Source organism: Talpa europaea (assembly GCF_964194135.1).
Source record: "Talpa europaea genome assembly, chromosome: 15".
Classification (NCBI taxonomy): domain Eukaryota; kingdom Metazoa; phylum Chordata; class Mammalia; order Eulipotyphla; family Talpidae; genus Talpa; species Talpa europaea.
This window is the reverse complement of record NC_140083.1, coordinates 85,328,853-85,347,272: the sequence shown is the minus strand read 5'-3', so window position 1 is coordinate 85,347,272 and position 18,420 is coordinate 85,328,853. Positions and strand designations below refer to the sequence as shown.

The window sequence follows — 18,420 nt, the reverse complement described above, 5'->3', positions numbered from 1 at the left end:
TAGGATATCAGTTCCCTTTGTTTACAAAGGCTGGTTATAGATAATTGGAATGTTACAGTACCATCTTGCATAAAATTTTAGTACAGTTTTGTACTTGAAAAAGGGTGCAAAAACACCAGCCTAATAAATCTTACTGAATGAAATTGCTTTCTTTTTAAAAAGTACATCATTAACACATCACACCACAAACTGTACATAAGCTCACTTTTAAATCACCGACTGAAGATACAGTAGCAGGGATGGTGCAGTATTAATGATCTCGCCCATCACTTTACTCATTAAAGGCTTACACTGCTACTCATTCAGGAGGCTTTTTTGACACGTAAGCTTCTAATATGAATTACTGAACTCAGGAGAATATAATTTAAAGGAGGCCAACAACAGCTGCCAACAATGATTTGTAATGAGAGATGTCCTTCTCACGGAAGACTCACTGAGGAGCAAACATTCTTCAGATCGCTTTCTCCTTTCAGTTCATTGTCGCTGGTCAAGATTCTGGTCAAGATTCTCCGTTTTGAACTTTGGATGCTGGTGGTTGCATGAAATCCTTAAAGGGAACTAGTGCCTCTTTAAGTGCAGAGCAGACTTCTGAGGATGAGCAGGTGATGCATTCTACTAAGGTCGGATATAAGGCAATTACTTGTGCCCACGTATTTCCATCCACTGCAATGCAAAAAGTATAAATCCTCAAAAAAGGGGTGGATTAAATAGCAGAATATCCAATTATCATAAACACAACCCTTTAACTCCAACACAAAGAAAAAAATCTCAAGTGTGGAGAGCCCAAAAGCTCTACCTGAGCTTTCTTTAATCTACGGAAGATATTCAATAATACTGTTAAAAAATATTGGTGGGGGGAACCAGTGGTCAACGTGCAGTCATCAATTTGATAGAGTCCATGTTAAATGACACTAGAACCTGTGGAGGCCGTGGAAGCTAAGAAGTAACTTAGAATAATTCAAGCCTTTTCATTTTCAGAACAATTGCCAGAGAATAGAGTGCACATTTCAATAACAATCAGCTCCCTTTTTTTATGTAATTGTTTGCTAAAAATATGAATATCTAAAAATATTTTCCCAGCAATATCCTTTTCACTGATTGTAACTTCAAAGGAGCTCACAGAGACCCGTTCTTCTCTTACACTGTTTGCTAACTTTTTTTTAAAAGATTTATTTATTTATTATTTATACAGGCACTGGGTACAGTCAGAAACGCGGGAGGGTGAGAGAATTCACCACAGCCAGAGCGGGGAGCAGAGCAGGCAAGGACCGAAGTGCACTGCTGAGGGGAGCAGCGGGCGGCAGGAGAGGTCTGCGCCCGTGCGGGATCCTCCTCTGGTGCCTGGGGAGTGGCCGGGGATCAGAACCGACGCTGCAGAGGCTGCGGGCAGCTTCGCAACCCAGCGCTCAACCGCTGCGCCACCAGGGAGGTCCTGTTTGCTAACTGTTAACGAGTGTTAGATTCCAACATGGGGAGTACATGCCTGTCTTTCTCACCACTCTCAGGAACCACGACTACAGCTGCGTGTGATCGGGTGAGTAAGAGAACGTGCTATCTTCCAGTTAGTTCCTAATTCCCACATCTTCTGAGATCACCTATTACATTTCTGTTTTCCTGTAAGTACTGTGCATATGGTTGAGAGTGCAACATGCAATAAAACCTGACAGATTTTGCTTAGACAGTCTATGGTATATAATTGTGGAACAAGTCTCAAAACTGGGAGGCAGTACAGTAAAAAAGAAAGAACACTGTACTATGTGTAAGGAGCTTTGGTTCCATTTTTTACTCTTAGTGTCAACTATGTGCTTAAAAACCTTTATGAAATAAAGCAATGCTGAGTGTCCCTGATCAATTAATTTCTCTTCATCTCAACTTCTGAAATTTCTCAAACTAGCATTACTTATGTTGCTTCTTAGAAAAAATGATGGTCAAGAAAGACTGGCAGTATCTCCTTTTTTGGGGACTGATAATTCACACAAGTTTATTAAAGGCTTCCAATAAAAGAACAGGCTTAACTTTATTTAATTCATTGTTTTCAAAATTAATTTAGTCATGGAAAGTCTCTGTTCAGTATCTACTGATCAGTCATCATTATTCATGTTCATCCCCAAGTACTTATCTTGGGCAATGCTGAGCTGTTCATTTAATCCCTTCTCCAGGAAATCTCCAAAGAGCAGGCAAGGGGAGGAGGGGAGGCTGACGGGCACGGGGGAGGGAGGACATGTCTGGCCAGAGCTGTCTGCTTTCATCTGTTCTATGTACTGGGATTGTGGGATTAATTCCGTTTGATATATCAGGTTTCATTCGTAAAAGGAATTCTGCTGCTTAACAGAAAACAAAGAAAAAGTTTAAAAATTACTGATCTAAGAAGTTACTAGTCTGGGCCTCTCTGGTGGCGCAAGGGGCTAAGCACTACATTATGAAGCAATCCGCAACCTCTGCAGCAGCACGAGTTCAATCCCCAGCCAGCTGGGGAGATTCCCCCATGGGGAGGCAGACTTCTCCTGTCTGACCTGCTGCTCCCCTCAGCAGTGTACCTGCAGAGTACTTTGGTCAATCTGCTATTCTGTTCCCTGCTTTGTCTCTGGTGAATCCTCTCACCCCCCACCCCTCTGGCCTGTACCTTATTTATGTATGTATGCATAAATAAATCTTTTTTAAAAAAAAGTTACTAGTTTGCTCCAGCTGTTTTCTGTGAAACTTTCCAATAATCATTTAACAAAAGATGGCACTGAGAGGATTCACAGGAAATGCAGATTAGGATGTGCCAGGAATCTATCTTCCCACTCAGGCAACAATGACAGTGGCAGAATGTTTGATGCAACTGTCGTGGAACTGCAGAGTCTACTGAAGGCTTAAGAGTCCAAGAGGAAGATTTAGTGGATTGCGGCTGATTTCGGTCAATTTCAGCCCTTAACACAGTAGCAGCTTCTCTCCCTCAGCCCCAGCCACCTGGCAGGTCGTCCTGTACACGTTCCTATCATGCAGACGGTCCACAGGAGGCCAGAGTGGACCAAATGGACCCTGTTCTCCAAATATCAGGCATCTGTGCTCTAATTACTGTTTCTGATTACAGAGGTACAAGGAACTTCAACACAACAAGTAACTCGATTCAAAAATACACAGGACTTGAACAGCCATTTCTCTAAGAGACACGCAAATGGCCAACAATGCACTCAAAGAGAGGCTCGGTATCTTTACTCGTTAGGAGAATGCAGGTCTGATCTCAGTTCTTTATCTCGTCCTGGACTAGTAACAACTCTTAAGACCAGTGGTTCCAACAAACCACTTTTGAGTAGTAATGTTGTTGAGGGTCCAAAGTAGATCAAACACAGTTAAAAATGTCGATGAAGAGGTTCACAATTTAAGAGGAGTGAGTCATGCACATGTGTAACTGTAATAAAAATCAAGAGTTTCAGACAAAGTCACACATCAGAGAGTGCAGAGTTCAAAGAAAAAAATCACCTGTAAGGATTAAAAACAAGGCTTGAAAGTGGAGTGCAGGAAAGCTCACACACAGAAACCTCAATGGCAGAATGCCATCGTCCCCTGGCAGATGAAGAGTCACTATACTGTCAACTCCCAGCGACCTCCAATAGGCGCGTCATTTCTAACAGACTCTCTAAAATCTACAGGAGAATATTTTGCTTTTGTTCTGGGGAAGTGTACACATTTTTAGCCATAAGACCACACTATCCAAACTGTTTTTTGTTTTTATTTCTGAATAGACCCACTACGCCAGCGAAGTAACTGGCTATTTATTTGTTTGAGGCCAACAAGTGGTGTCTGCCCTAGGCTGAGAGAGGCAGGAGAATGTGGTAAGCAAAGAGGTGGGAATTTGGGGGTAGACTGAAAATTTCTGTTTGGAAGGAGAGCAGGGCACATGAAGTCCAGTGGGGCGTAAAGCAGAATGGAGTCTTTGGTGGTTTTCCTCCCATTTGACGGCAATGAAGAGGATTTCTGTTGCTTTACAAAGGTGAGAAAAATAAATATCAAAGCTGGGGCCTCCCCGGTGGCGCAGCGGGTGAGCGCTGGGCGGCGAAGCTGCCCGCGGCCTCTGCGGCGCCGGTTCTGATCCCGGCCGCTCCCCGGCCACCGGAGGAGGGTCCCACATGGCGCGCAGACCTCTCCTGCCGCCCGCTGCTCCCCTCAGCAGTGTCCTTCAGTCCTTCTGCCCGCTCTGCTCCCTGCTCTGGCTCTGGTGAATTCTCTCACCCTCCCGTGCTTCTGACTGTACCCAGTGCTTGTATAAACAAAAAACAAACAAATAAATAAAATAAAAACATGCCTCTATTAAAAAAATAAATAAATAAATAAAAATATCAAAGCTGTACTTTTGGAAAAAGCATTTCGGGCAACAAATGAGAAAGGTTTTAACAACTATTCAGTCATTTATTCAGTTAAATTTGGTGGTGTGTGCACTGCTGTGGCAGTATCTGAAGCGGGGATTCTAATGTTAACCTTGATTAAAAATAAATTAATTTTTAAAAGTTACTTATACAGTTTATATCTACTTAGTAAGTCAGCACAGTTGCAGAGGGGAAGCCTCCCTCTTCTATGCCAAAGTAAGCTCAGTGACGTTCTACATTAAAGATGTATGAAATATGAATTGCTCACGCAGCACCCTGAATCAGAATAATTTAGTTTAAAAAAAGCCAGTTAGCCTATTCTTTAACAGGAAGAAGATAAAACATACATATCAATTTTACTTAATTCACATTTTAATGAACGTAATGCTTTGCTGTTATAAGGGATGAAGAAAAGAAAGTCTAATAGCTGTTACGGTTCCAAAATTCAGCTAACTTACTAATAAATAAAAAGAACATCACAAATAGAACATAAATGCTGTCAGTTTAGAATAAGTGAGTTTCTAAGCACTTACCATTTTCAGGCTGAGTTTTCTTAAGTGAATCAATGAGAGTACTGACTGCTTTTAAAACAAATATTATTTCTGTTACTTGTTGCCTAAAAAAGAAATGGACAATTATTTCCATCATTTAAGATATACCATATGTGTTTTTTACTAGGTTTAGATGAACAGATGTACTTTGGAAAACTACTGAATACAGTAAAATGCAAAGTTAATATCAGTTTTAAATTCTTATAAAAGAAAAATCATTTTATGAACAGCTACTTCAGTGTGGAAATAAGATGTATAGTTATTCTTACCATAAATTATCAATTAAAAATGGAGGGGGAGGGCAATCTACTTATGCAAATCTAAATTTATTGTTAAGATATTACATATAACCACATACAATTAGAACATTTCATAAATATGCTTTAAAACTTATTTACAATCTTCTTTTTCCTTTTAAATTAATTCTAAAAGGGAAAGCTAAAATGGAAATAAAGATGATTATTACCTCTTAGCACTTATTTTATCATGCTGCTAAAAGTGTACTTAAAATTGCAATATGGCTTATTTAACACCAAGTAAGAAACATGCTCAAAATCAATCCTAAGGTGGCACTACATGGAAACATTAGGAAAGAACAACAAACTTGGCATAAAGGATCGAGAAGAGTAGCTTGGTTTCGTTCCCCCTACAGAAACAAAGCTGCTCTGCTCTACAGTTCTCCCCCCCCCCCTATTTCTGGTGTGAATCAGTGTTATTCTACAGATAACATTTTTCTAACACCAAGACAAGGTACTATTTCAAGCCTGCTTTTGTAAGCATGAAAGCACTTTATATTGTGTTGTGATATGACTTTTTTCACAATAATGTCATGACACTACATCAAACATAGGATCACCAACATAATATTTCATAGGAAAACTATAAATAAAATTCAATTTAAAAGTAGTAGATACTTTGAACCTAAGAAAATGCAAAAAACTTGCTTTCTGAAATCAAATGTACTATAATAAAAAAATTCTAAGCACAGCAAATATACTCTAGAGATACTGAGCACTTACCATTTTCAGGTAATGAGTCAATTTTCAATCATGACCATAATGAAATGACTAACACCTGTCTTTGGAATGTTTCTGTATATAGATTTGAATATGGGGAGGAAAAATTTTTGCTCTAGAAATTCAAAATGCAGTCTAAAAAAAGAAATACAAATGGCTAATTGTCATTAAGAAAGAAAGTAAAGTGCTATGGAATTCTACTTTTTATTCATCAAATTTAAAACAGATATATGATTAACGGACAAATAATTTCCAATGCTAAAAAACTGAGGAAAAGTCACATACTCCTGGGAGAACATAAATTAACAGATATCTCCGATAGGCAATTTGTCATTACCTATCAATGGCTTTGAAAATGTCTAGAGCTTTTGCCAGGTCACTTCCAAGTACAGAAATTTATTACAAGTAAATATGAATGTGCACAAAAATTGGGGGTTAGGGAGTTACCGCTCCAACACCATCTTACGAGATGGAACCCACAATGATTTTCCTCCTTCCTGATTTTGATAACTTAGAAATGACTGCAAAGCAAACTAGGAAGTTCTGACTTACCTATTATTTTCTCTCCTGTGATATCCAGTTATGTGCTCACAGAGGTCAAGTATTCATCTAGAAACCCTTGGAGGAAGAAGTCATTTTTTTCCCCAAATTCAAAAAGGTAATTTGGTTCATACACTATGTATTATTTAACTTCTATGATGTGAGTAAAAAAGTGCTGATAATAAAACACATTAATATATCTGCAGCAAGAGTTATGAATATTTACAATGTTTGAGGTAATAAAACTATAAACAACTTCAGGTTAAGTCCAGATCACTTATGCAACATTTGGCTTTCAGAGTTCTTTTTTATTAGTAGTATCTATATCATCGGATATTTTCCTTTAATAAAATGAAATATATACCTTGGCAGAGGGCATTTGCCGCTTAATCTCTCATCCTCTATGTAGCGATGTAGTACGTCTTGAGACCTCTTCAAAAGCACTGAGAGTGCCATCCGTGAGATGTAGCCTTCCTGAGGTGTCGTGACTTTATTACTGAAGGAAAACTGGAGCAATGTTTCAAAACACATTTTAGAAAATTCCTCTCGCAAACGAATATCAATCTCTGCTTCTGTAAAATTAACAATTTTTGATGATTAATACAAAGTTAAGTTGATACACCTTCATGATTACTACTCTTAACCTAGGCATAAAAGAAAATTCTTCAGTTGTCGAAGGGCATCTATGAAAAACGTAGAGCCAAGAGCACAGTATGTGTGCGCATACAGTGAAATGATGAACACATTTCCCCCTTGCAAGATCAAAAACCAGGCAAGACTGCTCAGTCCACTCAACATTTTCTTGTCTTGGTCTTTCATCCCTTCCACAGCACTGTGACATACCTCCAACAGTTTTCCACATGGTCAAACTTGTAATAACTATTTCTTTTTTCCTCTCTGCAACATCTTTCCTGGAGCTTGACTTCTGTCCCAGCTGGACTAGGCGCTCTCTAGACATGCTGTCCAGCCATAACCTGGAATTAGCGTTTGCTATCACCCTGGGAATTATCTTCACTCTCTCTTGTTTTACACTCCACTTCCTAGATCTCATGGCTTCCCTTTCCTTGGTTTATTCCTTTGTTTTCATGGAGCATATTCTATAGTAGCTAAGAAGCAACTGGGAAGTAATGCTCTTAGGAACTTGTATTTGTGAAAACACCATGGTATTACTGCAGTGCTCCAAGTATGGTCCCCGCAGCAGTGCCACCACTGGATGGTCTGTGAACAACGAACATCCTCACGCCCACCCCAGGCCCACTGAATCAGAAACTCTGGAAGTACAGCCCAGGAAGGTCTGGCCTCTAGGTGATTGTACTGAGGGCTGGCATCTGAGAATTACCATTCTACACTCTTATCTAGCCAGCAGTGTCCCCAGGTATGGAACTCCATGCTAAAAATCCTTTCCATTTGTAATTCTGAAACCAGTGTTTCAATGTCTTTTAGCATCCTACGTCGCTACTGAGAATTTTAACTTCAACTTTGTGTTGAATTCTCTTCTTTTTGAAATCTTTTAGTATCTTCTCTTTATTCCAATTAATTTGATTTTCATGATGAATTGCCTTTTTGTGGTTCTTTTTTTCTTTTACTACTCTGGGTTGAGTTACCTTTTTTTTTAAGATTTATTTGTATTTATTTATGGATACAAGAACTGGGGTGCAGGCCACAGGTGCAGTGGGGTGAGAGGATTCACCAGAGACAGAGTGGGGAGCAGAACAGGCAGATCTACCGAAATACACTGCTGAGGGGAGCAGCGGGGAGACAGGAGAGGTCTGCTGCGCCATGTGGGTAGTTCCCTGGCTGGGGATCAAACTCATGTTGCAGTGGCTGGCGAGAGCTTCATAGTGCTGAGACTTAACTGCTCAAGCCACCAAGGAGGCCCAGAGTGACCATTTTTAATCTGGAGATTTATTTATTCTTTTGTTTATTCAATAATTTCCTATTAGCTTTTCTCCATTCTTTCTTTCTAGAAGAGCTATTTATTATCAGATGCTAGCCCTCTTAGAGTCATTTTCTTTCTTTCTTCTCAAAGTTTCTCCTTTTTTGTCTTTACTTTTGGGCTTATTTCCCTAATGTTTCTCTCCCCTCCTTCATTTTTAGTTTTAATGAGCTTTTTCTTGTTCTCCTTTTTAACAGCATTTTTTCTTGTTTCTGTTGAGCATCCTAATTTTAGTGTTTAAAACTCTTCTTGTATGACACTATATTTTATTTGCTTTCCCTGTTTCTTTTATCCCCTCTTCATGTGTTTTTCTCTTTTGTGTCGGAGGAGTCTGCAGATGTTTGCAAGCTTTAGCTGCCAGATCGCACTTAAGAGCAGGGGACCAAAACCGACCACTGGACCCTCTGTGTTTCTAGCTGGTCTTGTTTAGGAAGGAAACTTCTGTTTAAGGAAAACTCTGACTTAAAGCTGAGAAGTTGTTTGTGTCCTATGACAAAGTCATTGAAAAAATATCTATGTACTTTCATTTAAATAAGTGACAAGGGATATAAACAAAACTTCTAGAAAAAGCATGCTTGTAATTCAGAAGTCTGATTTAGCTTAAAATATTTACATCTAATTATAAATACTGTTCTTAATGTGTATTTTATAGTTAACCTAGAAAAATTTTACATACTCTTAGTAATAAAAAATTGTCTACATTAAATGGATTTTAAATATTTGCTGTGAGATTTTCGTGTTTGCTAAATCTGCAATTTACCAGATCAGCATTAAAAATAGGACTAGGAAAAAAAGTTTGTGACCTAAGCAGCATGAGAGACATCTAGTGGTCAAACTGTGAAAATAAATACCAGAAAGTATTCAGCATAGCTTAGAAGTTATGGCTCTGGTAAATTTTGGTGATTAAGGAAACATATGGCACAAATACACAATTTTTAATCATCTTACAGAAAAGTCACATTATCATGCTACAGTTACATTTAAAACTTGAGCACAGTTTCAGAAACAGAGAAGCAATAGCAAAAAGCATACACACCATCTCTCAATAAGGTATGCACGTAGTTCTTTTCAAGGGTAAACTTTGGTCTCCAGTCTTAAGAGTGTGTCTTTTTTTTCAACCTTTCTAAATCCATTTCCACTACTGTGATATGACAGAATCTATCCTCACAGAAATGTGAACATCCTAGTCTAAAACCCTGCACACAGTAGGTATAAACTAAACGTCATTTCCTTAACAAATGTTAAGTCATCTTACTATCTTTTTTGTGAACTAACTCTGAAATTCATAATCCCGAGGTGTTAGGATTAATATTTTCATTCTACAGATGACAAACTGAGACTCAGAGAAGTTAACTGATTACTAAGTGTCACACTTACTATGACCCAATAATCCACGACTTCACTAAAGTAATCATTTGTGTCAGCCTGCAATAATTTAAGTAAATTCCACATCTATGATTTATGATTTGATTCATCACACATAATTCACAGAATATTTGCCATACTTCCCCTTCATAAAGCTTACTGTTCTGTACCACATTCTTGTAAGTGACCTTACCATTCTCCACTTTACAGCCACAATAATCACAGGAGTAAACATTTCCACAGCCAACTTCAAAAGCACTTCAACACTCACTAACATTAAAAGAAAAAAATCACTGAGTACCATACCTGTAAATGAAGATGACTGAGAATGTATTGAGCCCTTATTGAGCATAGTCATTATCTGACCAACAAATTCCTTAGGAATAAAATTGGCATAAGGGAGTATCTCAGTGCTGATAAGCTGAACGACCTAAAACAAAGGAGGCAAATGCAAATGAACTTATTTTCTTGAAAGAGACTGAATCAAATGATAATTTCTACAGTAAAATTTCAATTTTATTTTAAAAGAAAATCAGTTAAAGAATCTTCTTTAATAGAAATAAACATTGTATTCCATTATCTGTCATAGTCAATACTATAAACGGGTTTCTTTGCAACAATTTTAGTAATGTTAATCTTCAACATGAAAAATGCAAATAGTGCTATAGGAAAAAAACAAAGAGTCTATGAAATTTACTCAAGTTGGAATGAAATATCCAAAACAGGGTTAAGAACAAGATTTAAATCACTTTCTAAAAACCATAAACAATGAGCTACAGAGAAATGAAAGTTAAATTCATTTTTATTAAGTAGCTTATTTGTGACATAAATGTGTTATTTTGACCTATGAATGAAAAAGGAAAAACCTGCAAGTTTTAATATAGCAATGGGACAAAAAGTAATATTCTCTTTCTATATAATGATGCCTTTACTTTTTATGCGTACTTTAATTCATTTGATATGATTTACTTAGAAGTTCCCCTATCCCACTTATAAGAAAAAACAAATATGCCTCTCCCCAACCAAATGACTACTTTTCTAAACTCCATTTATAGTCAAAATTATGTATTTCAGAATTTTAGAAGCTGAGCCTACAGATGATTAAAAACAACAAAAATTAGTTTAAATCGCAAATATCTGCTTTGCCTTGTACAGTGAGCTCTCCAATACCTGCTCACTGAGAAGCTTACTTTACTGAACCAACTGCTTTTTAAAAATTATTAAGTGGACACAATTAAGTATCTAGACAACGTGCAAACAGCACAAGGCTAACACATTTAAGGACTGGTCATTCTGAAAGTGTCAGTGCTTTAAAAATGAACCTTTGTGAGAGTTTTCATGTTTTTAGGCAATCTTAACCTATTTCTTTATTCTTTTAGCAATTTCATAGTTTCAAGATTTCTACCATTTGGTTTCACAAATGATCAAGGGAAAATACTGTGAGCAGCCTCTTTACCTCAACATCAATACTTTCATTTCTTTGAAATTCTTGAATAGAGAGATTATCTGGAGGTATGCTAAAAAAAAAAAAAAAAGATTTTTAAAGGTAAGACAATTTCAAATACAACTGGAAACACAAATAGAAAACAGATAAGCAGTAATCAAATGACAAATATATGTGAATATAGTAACATACATATTTATTTACCCAGGTTGAGCATCAGCACTTATTTTAAAATCAGTGATAATGGAGTTTTAAAGTATCTTATGACAAATACAGAGAATAGCATACAAGCTAAAAGTTGAAAAGTTCATTCTTTCTAATCTCAATTGATAAATAAAATCAGAAAATTATTCAATTGTGCACAGGTTGAGTATTCTGATCTCAGAAACCAAATTAATGGTTAATTTACAGCTTTTATCCTTACTAGACACTTGAAGCTTTTGAAAAAGTATGGTTGAGCTTTAAAAAACTCTGAGCTTTAAAAGGCCTCCCTGGTGGCGTAGCGGTTAAAGACAACACTATCAAGCTATCGCCAGCCACTGCAGCACGAGTTTGATCCCCGGCCAGGGAGCTACCCACAGGGCGCAGCAGACCTCTCCTGTCTCCCCGTTGCTCCCCTCAGCAGTGGATTTTGGTAGATCTGTCTGTTCTGTTCCCCACTCTGTCTCTAGTGAATCTTTTCACCCCGCATCTCTGGCCTATACCCAGTTCTTGTATGCATAAATAAATAAATCTTAAAAAAAAAACACCAACTCTGATGATTAACAGAAATTACCTATTTATATTACTGGATAAAGAAGATATGGCATATACACAATGAAATAGTTCTCAGCTAAGTAAACAACAGTGAAATCTTGTCATTTGCAACAACATGGGTGGAAATGGGGGCAATACCAAGTGAAGTCAGTCAGAAGGATAAAAGTAAGTACCAGCTGGTGTCTCTCACATGGCATATAAAGAAACAAAGCAAAGGAACAGAAAAAGCAAAACCAAAGACATCCTGGATTCTGACTGCAGAACTGAAGGTAAGAGCGCAGGAGGCAGGGGCGGGGTGAAGAGTGCATGGTGTCCAGTGAACTTTGGCGAAGGGCTACTGGTGCTCTGGAGATTGGCATGATGTGACAACATACATTTGAAGAGAGATGAATTTGTACTCCTAAAACATACAGGGTTGTAAGCCACTGTTACCTCAATAAACATAATAAAGAATAAACATGTACAGTGACGTAAACCAATGTTCCCTCAATCAACACATTCGACTAAAAAGAGAAAAAAAGTAAAGTAAAATAAAATTTTGATTTAGAATATGACTTTCAAGGGATGTCACTTTCTCTTAAGGGAAGGAAATAATTATAATGCGTACAATAATAACAGCAGCAAACATTTTATAAGCACTTACACGTCAGGGACAATTCTTTCATTTAAGTGATTTACTCTTCACAACAACCCTGTGAGTTTTAGGTATCATTATCACTTACACTATTGAGCAGATGAGGAAAATGAGTCTAAAATACCAGAGTTACACAGCAGTGCAGTTGGGATTTGAATCCAGATACTCTGACTTCTGAGTCGTGTTCTTACCCACTATGCTAGCCTCTTAAACAGAGTATGTGTTTCAATATATTCAAATCTTCAACGTAAGTAGCGCCTCGGTCAGGGAATGACAGTAATGAAATTATACTATAACCGTTGGTACCAATGATGTATTCCTATGGTAACCTAGATTCCTGTCTTACAATCAAAAGCACTGGAAACAGCATTAATCTCCATTGCACAGATGCATATCTAGTGAATAAAGGCCTAATCCAGCTGTGCTTTATATATAATATAGTAATGTAATGTAAATTTATAATAAAAGGTATAATTTATTATAAAGGTATAATGTAAATTTCTTAAAAGAATGTCTTAACTGTAAAAATGAATAAGCTGACCTTTTAGTAAAGAGAAAGTCTTCAAAAGTGTTCGCTAGTTCTGGCCACATACTGTCAAATTTTCCAGAGGAAGCATGCTGCCGGGCAACGGGTAGGCCGATGGACAGGACTTTGAGGAGAGAAGATACTGCTAGTTTCCATGTGCTTTCAGAAGGGCAAGAATACTTCAAACTGAGAGGAACCCTAAGGGTCTTTGAAAATAAAGAAAGTTTAGGGTAAATATTAAAACATATAAACACAATTTTAATTAATCACAACACAGAAGAAAACAGCATATGCATTTTCATATAAAAACAATTATTATTTTATAGAGAGACCAATTCTCAAACATGGCTCTTAAATCCTGATGTCTAGAAAGATACAGATTAAAATTGTTTCCAGGCCTCACTGGTGGCGCAACCATTTAAGAAGCAACCTATGAAGCTGTCTGCAACCTCTGCAGCATGAGTTTGATTCCTGGCTGGCAGGGAGCTATCCACATGGCACAGCAGACCTCTCCTGTCTCCCCGCTGCTCCCCTCAGCAGTATATTTCAGTCAGTCTGCCTGTTCTGCTCCCCACTCTGTGGGGGGTGAATCCTCTCATCCCCACACCTCTGGCCTGTACCCCGGTTCTTGTATACATAAATAAATCTTTAAAAAAAAACTTTCCATTTTATAAACAATAACCCTGAATAAACTGCAATCTTTTTGGACTGTTTCATATTATAAATGATAGGGAGGGATGTCACCTAAAAAGTCAGGAACAAGAGTAGGAAAAAACCCACAGAATCTACAGAAACAAAATCCAAACCCCCAAACCAAGCTCCCAGATATAGAGAACAGACTACTGGTTACCGAGGTAGGGGGGAGGGGGAGGAAAGGCAAAATTTCTAGATATATAAGTAAGTCGTGGGAATATAAAACATAGCACGGTGGCCATTAGTGTTAATATTAGTGTGAGTAGGTCTTAAAAGTTCTCACCACAATGAAAAAATTTGCAAGTAGGTACAGTGACAGATGTTAACTAAACTGTGATCTCTCTGCAATGTGTACAAATACTAAATCATCATGTTGTACGTAGGAAGCTAGTCCATCATTTCTCAATAAAAAAAGTTGAAAAAAATAAACAAAATCCCCAAGAGTGGCCAACAAGGCAGATTGACTTTTTTTTAATTAATTTTTTATCTTATATAATTCTTACATCATTTTTCATTTTTGCACAATGTATGCATTTTCATTTTGGCTATATTCCCCAAACAACTGCACCCCCCCCCCTTATTTTGACCCTAGTCCTTCCTCTCCCCTCCCCACCACCCCTCTACCCCAGTAGTGTGTCTCTGGTTTATAGTTGCTTGTTGATTTTGATTTTTACTTTGTATTAATTAGTCTTTTTCCTGGTCCCTTATTTAGGTTTTCTAAATTCCTGCTATGAGTGAGACCATCTGGTATTTTTCAGATTGACTTTTGCTACTAAAGAAACAACATCAATAACAATTATAAATGAAACACACAAGGAACAGACTTTGGAGAAATAGAACACAGTCCACAAACGAATTTTTAAAAATGACTGTCAGTGCACTGTGGCTTAAACAAAAGACACTCTGAGTGGACTGTGAATTCTTACTAAATGCTGTCCTTCAACAGACTCTGAGAAGTACTATTGTAAGGAATGGGTTCTTCATCCTTTTCTGCGGCAAAACTTAAGAACCGTAAAAATTCCAAAGCGTACTTACTGTAAAATATTTGTCATTAAAAAATCTTCTCATGGGCCTCCTTGGTGGCACAGAGGTTAAGTCTCAGCACTATCACCCGCCAAGGCCTGAGTTCAATCCCCGGCCAGGGAGCTACCCACATGGCACAGCAGACCTTTCCTGTCTCCCTGCCGCTCTCCTCACCTGTGGATTTCAGTAGATCTGTCTGTTCTGCTCCCCGCTCTGTCTCTGGTGAGTCCTCTCACCCTCTACACCTCTGACCTATACCCCAGTTGTTATATGCATAAATAAATAAATAAATCTTAAAAAAAAAAAAACCAAACTTCTCATACCTTAGAAAAATGACTTCTTAAACACCATCCATATATTGGAGACAGTGATAATTAATCACAATATAAACTATATTTTTCCATTTATCTCAATAGAATGATAGTATGAAATTACCTAAGGAGTAATTTCAATAACAATGTCATTAACAAACAAAATTGTAGAAATTAAAACAGATACCTTAATAATATTCTGGAGTACCTTCTCATTCACCACTGCTTTGTGACAGGCTGTTTTTTGGTATAAATCCACAACTACTTCTAAAGATCTTTCAGCAAATGGTACGTAATTCAGGGCTACCCATTCCGCCTAGAAAGTAATATTTTCACATGGAGTTAAAAATAAATGAGAATAAAATTATATTGTTTTTAAAGAGAAAGGTTGCCTTAAAGTCCAGGCCTTGGTCTTATCATATTACATTACATGCAAAGTTTTCAAAGTGATTGTACTTCATGAAAGAATACTTTTCAGCCAGGCAAAAATTAAAGCTATCGGATAAAGCACATAGAGAATTCTATCAAGAACTAAGAAATATGTACTTTGTTTCCAATAGGTTAGGACAATTTTAGGAAATTTAACTCACCGGTGCAAATAGTTGGATCTATTGTGATTCCATTGTGTTGCAAGACAAATAGAATGAGAAAAGTTAATACACATTAAAACTACTTCTTGGACCATGTAAAATTATAATTTTAATGTTGAGTGAACAAAATCAGCATGTGCATGCACTCAGAAATTTATTTTTACCCTAAGCCAAACAAATTAAAATTTGCCAACTACGGCTACACAATTCTTTTCTAGAAAATCCAACTAAATTTCACACCAGTAGTAGATAACTTGTTTAGTACACGTAGATTTCTTCATTTTAACATCGCAGGTATTTATTTTAGATAAGATTATATTTAGGGATTTAAAGGCCATTTTGTAGTGGGTTGGGGCAGTCAAGAAAGAGACTGATGAAAGATGCACTACAGATTAACACAAAAGGCCAAACTATCTGGAAAACCACTGAGAAAGGAAAATCATAAAAAATAAGAAACACAGAAAAGGCTTTCCAAATAGTATTTCTTTTCAGCTTTAAGTGTTAACATTTTAGTATGAAAGCATATTTGTGAGTGAAACATTACTGAGGTAAAGCCCACCATAAGTGGGATTTACTGTATTTATAAGTCTTGAAATTTTAAATACAATTTATAGTAAATTACCTGATTATATTTTGCATTTGCAATGTGCTTTGTTTCCAACTGTCCATATTGTGGAGGTTTACAGGAAAATTCTACAAATGCCAGTAACTGGTCAAATATAGCTGGATACATTATCTGCATGTTTTCTGGACCTACGCAGATGGCCTAAAAAAACGAAATATGAACAATAAAATAATGCATCATCTGAACTCAATTATGTTTTATAGTGTATATGCATTTGTTTAAAGACAGCCCTGTTTTACATCTTATACAGTATTTCATAAGCTTTGAAGGACACTTAAGGTATTTTAAATTATTATTGAACAAAATGTCAGTGTAAATGTGTTAATCAGCTAAAAACTGTTTCTCCACACAAAGTGTCATGACACAGCAGACTGGAAAATGGGTAAGCATTGAAAGAAAAGCCCCCGACAGTCCTGAGTTTCTACAGTCTGCTCATTTGTTCAGAATCCAGCCATCACATCACTAAGATTGCCTTACTGGTCAAGATGTTACTGACTTCTATTTAAGTGATGATTTCAATTCATTGAAATGACATTTGATTCCTGTATCATTCCTGGTCCTCTGGCTTTAACAAATAATCATGAGCATTACAGTTGGGAAAATAAGTCAGACATGGAAACTTATTACTAAAAGAAATGTATATATTATTTCATTTCATCATACATTATGTAGAATATATACTGATTTTAATAGGGCAGTGAATTTTTAATGTCCAATATATCTGTATCTAGACTTGAATTATATAAGAAAATGAAAATATTTTAATAGAAATTTACAATTTGATAAAATGTGTGTCATTATATCATAGATTTTAACTACTTCAAATGTGTTGAAAGTACTTAAATTTTATGTTATGATTTTTCCAGCCACAAATATGCTTTTGCCTCATATCATTCATCTTTTCCTGTTTTATGTTATTTTTATCTCCACGGAATAATATTTAATGATCCGACTTATGGAGTGCCTCAAATATATTTGTGCTTTACAAAAAAAAAAAAAAGGCATGATCCCTTTACACTTGAGGTACCCTCAAAATACTAAATCGAAAGTCAAAGCATTTCAAATTCTTAAGGAATTTCTTTTAAAATATGTGCAATATCAATATTTTATGTAATCTATGGCTTTTTGACCTATAAGTTACTTTCCCATCAGAGAAAAGTATATATCTGAAATTTCAGATAAGTGTCTTGCAATACAAAGTAGATAACCAAAGTGCTGCCCATATCTAAGTTACAGCATCTTACAACTACAGTTAAAAAAGCAGAATAAAGATTTCTGACATCATCTCTCAATTTTTTTTTATTTTTCTCAGAAATAATGAATGGAGAGGGCCTCGCCGGTGGCGCAGCGGTTGAGCGCTGGGTTGCGAAGCTGCCTGCGGCCTCTGCCGCGCCGGTTTGATCCCCGGCTGCTCCCCGGCCACCAGAGGAGGGTCCTACATGGCGCACAGACCTCTCCTGCCACCCGCTGCTCCCCTCAGCAGTGTACTTCAGTCCTTCTGCCTGCTCTGCTCCCCGCTCTGGCTCTGGTGAATTCTCTCACCCTCCCGCGCTTCTGACTGTACCCAGTGCATGTATAAACAAAAAAACAAACAAACAAACAAATAAATAAATAAAAACATGCCTCTATTTAAAAAAAAATAATAATAATAATGAATGGAGAGCTGGAATGATAGAGAGCATTAAAAAATTCTCGCTGCTGATTGCTTCTAATAGTTTCACGTTCTTCTTTATTAACATCTTGCTCAGTCTTAACTCTCAGAAGTAAGCAAGAAGCAATTACTTTAGAAAAGAGATAGTTATCCTAAGTGGATTCTTTTATTTTCGACAACTAAAGGAAAAAAAAAAAAAAGAATAACCTGTGGGGATGCCTCAGAGAGCTAGGCATCACAATTACTCGCAATATCTTAGCCCCATCTGAAGTTTGTGATTAAAAAAACACTGCAGTGTGAATCTGATAACAAATCTCAGTCGTGAGGCCTCTGTGGAGAACCTGATGGGGAAGACAGTAGCTGCTAACATTTATTGATGTTTTAGTGTGCCAGCTGCACTAAATGCCTTA

The 18,420-nt window shown here is 37.0% G+C and overlaps 1 protein-coding gene across 4 annotated transcripts in view; it reads right to left on the bottom strand.

The window, feature by feature from the left end:
• Positions 1-499: 499 nt before the first annotated feature.
• The window catches only part of MON2 (MON2 homolog, regulator of endosome-to-Golgi trafficking), a gene marked incomplete at both ends in the record, with an annotated part of 61,674 nt that continues 43,753 nt past the window's right edge, over positions 500-18,420 (bottom strand). For 3 of the 4 annotated variants that reach the window (XM_084254992.1, XM_084254993.1, XM_084254994.1), the window contains 8 exons: positions 500-663; positions 4,883-4,965; positions 6,821-7,028; positions 10,064-10,187; positions 11,214-11,274; positions 13,133-13,323; positions 15,332-15,460; positions 16,357-16,500. In XM_084254992.1, coding sequence (XP_084111118.1) covers positions 500-663; positions 4,883-4,965; positions 6,821-7,028; positions 10,064-10,187; positions 11,214-11,274; positions 13,133-13,323; positions 15,332-15,460; positions 16,357-16,500 — 1,104 coding nt within the window. Of the gene's footprint in view, positions 664-4,882; positions 4,966-6,820; positions 7,029-10,063; positions 10,188-11,213; positions 11,275-13,132; positions 13,324-15,331; positions 15,461-15,734; positions 15,753-16,356; positions 16,501-18,420 lie in introns of all 4 variants that reach the window. The other variant, XM_084254991.1, reaches the window with a different exon arrangement.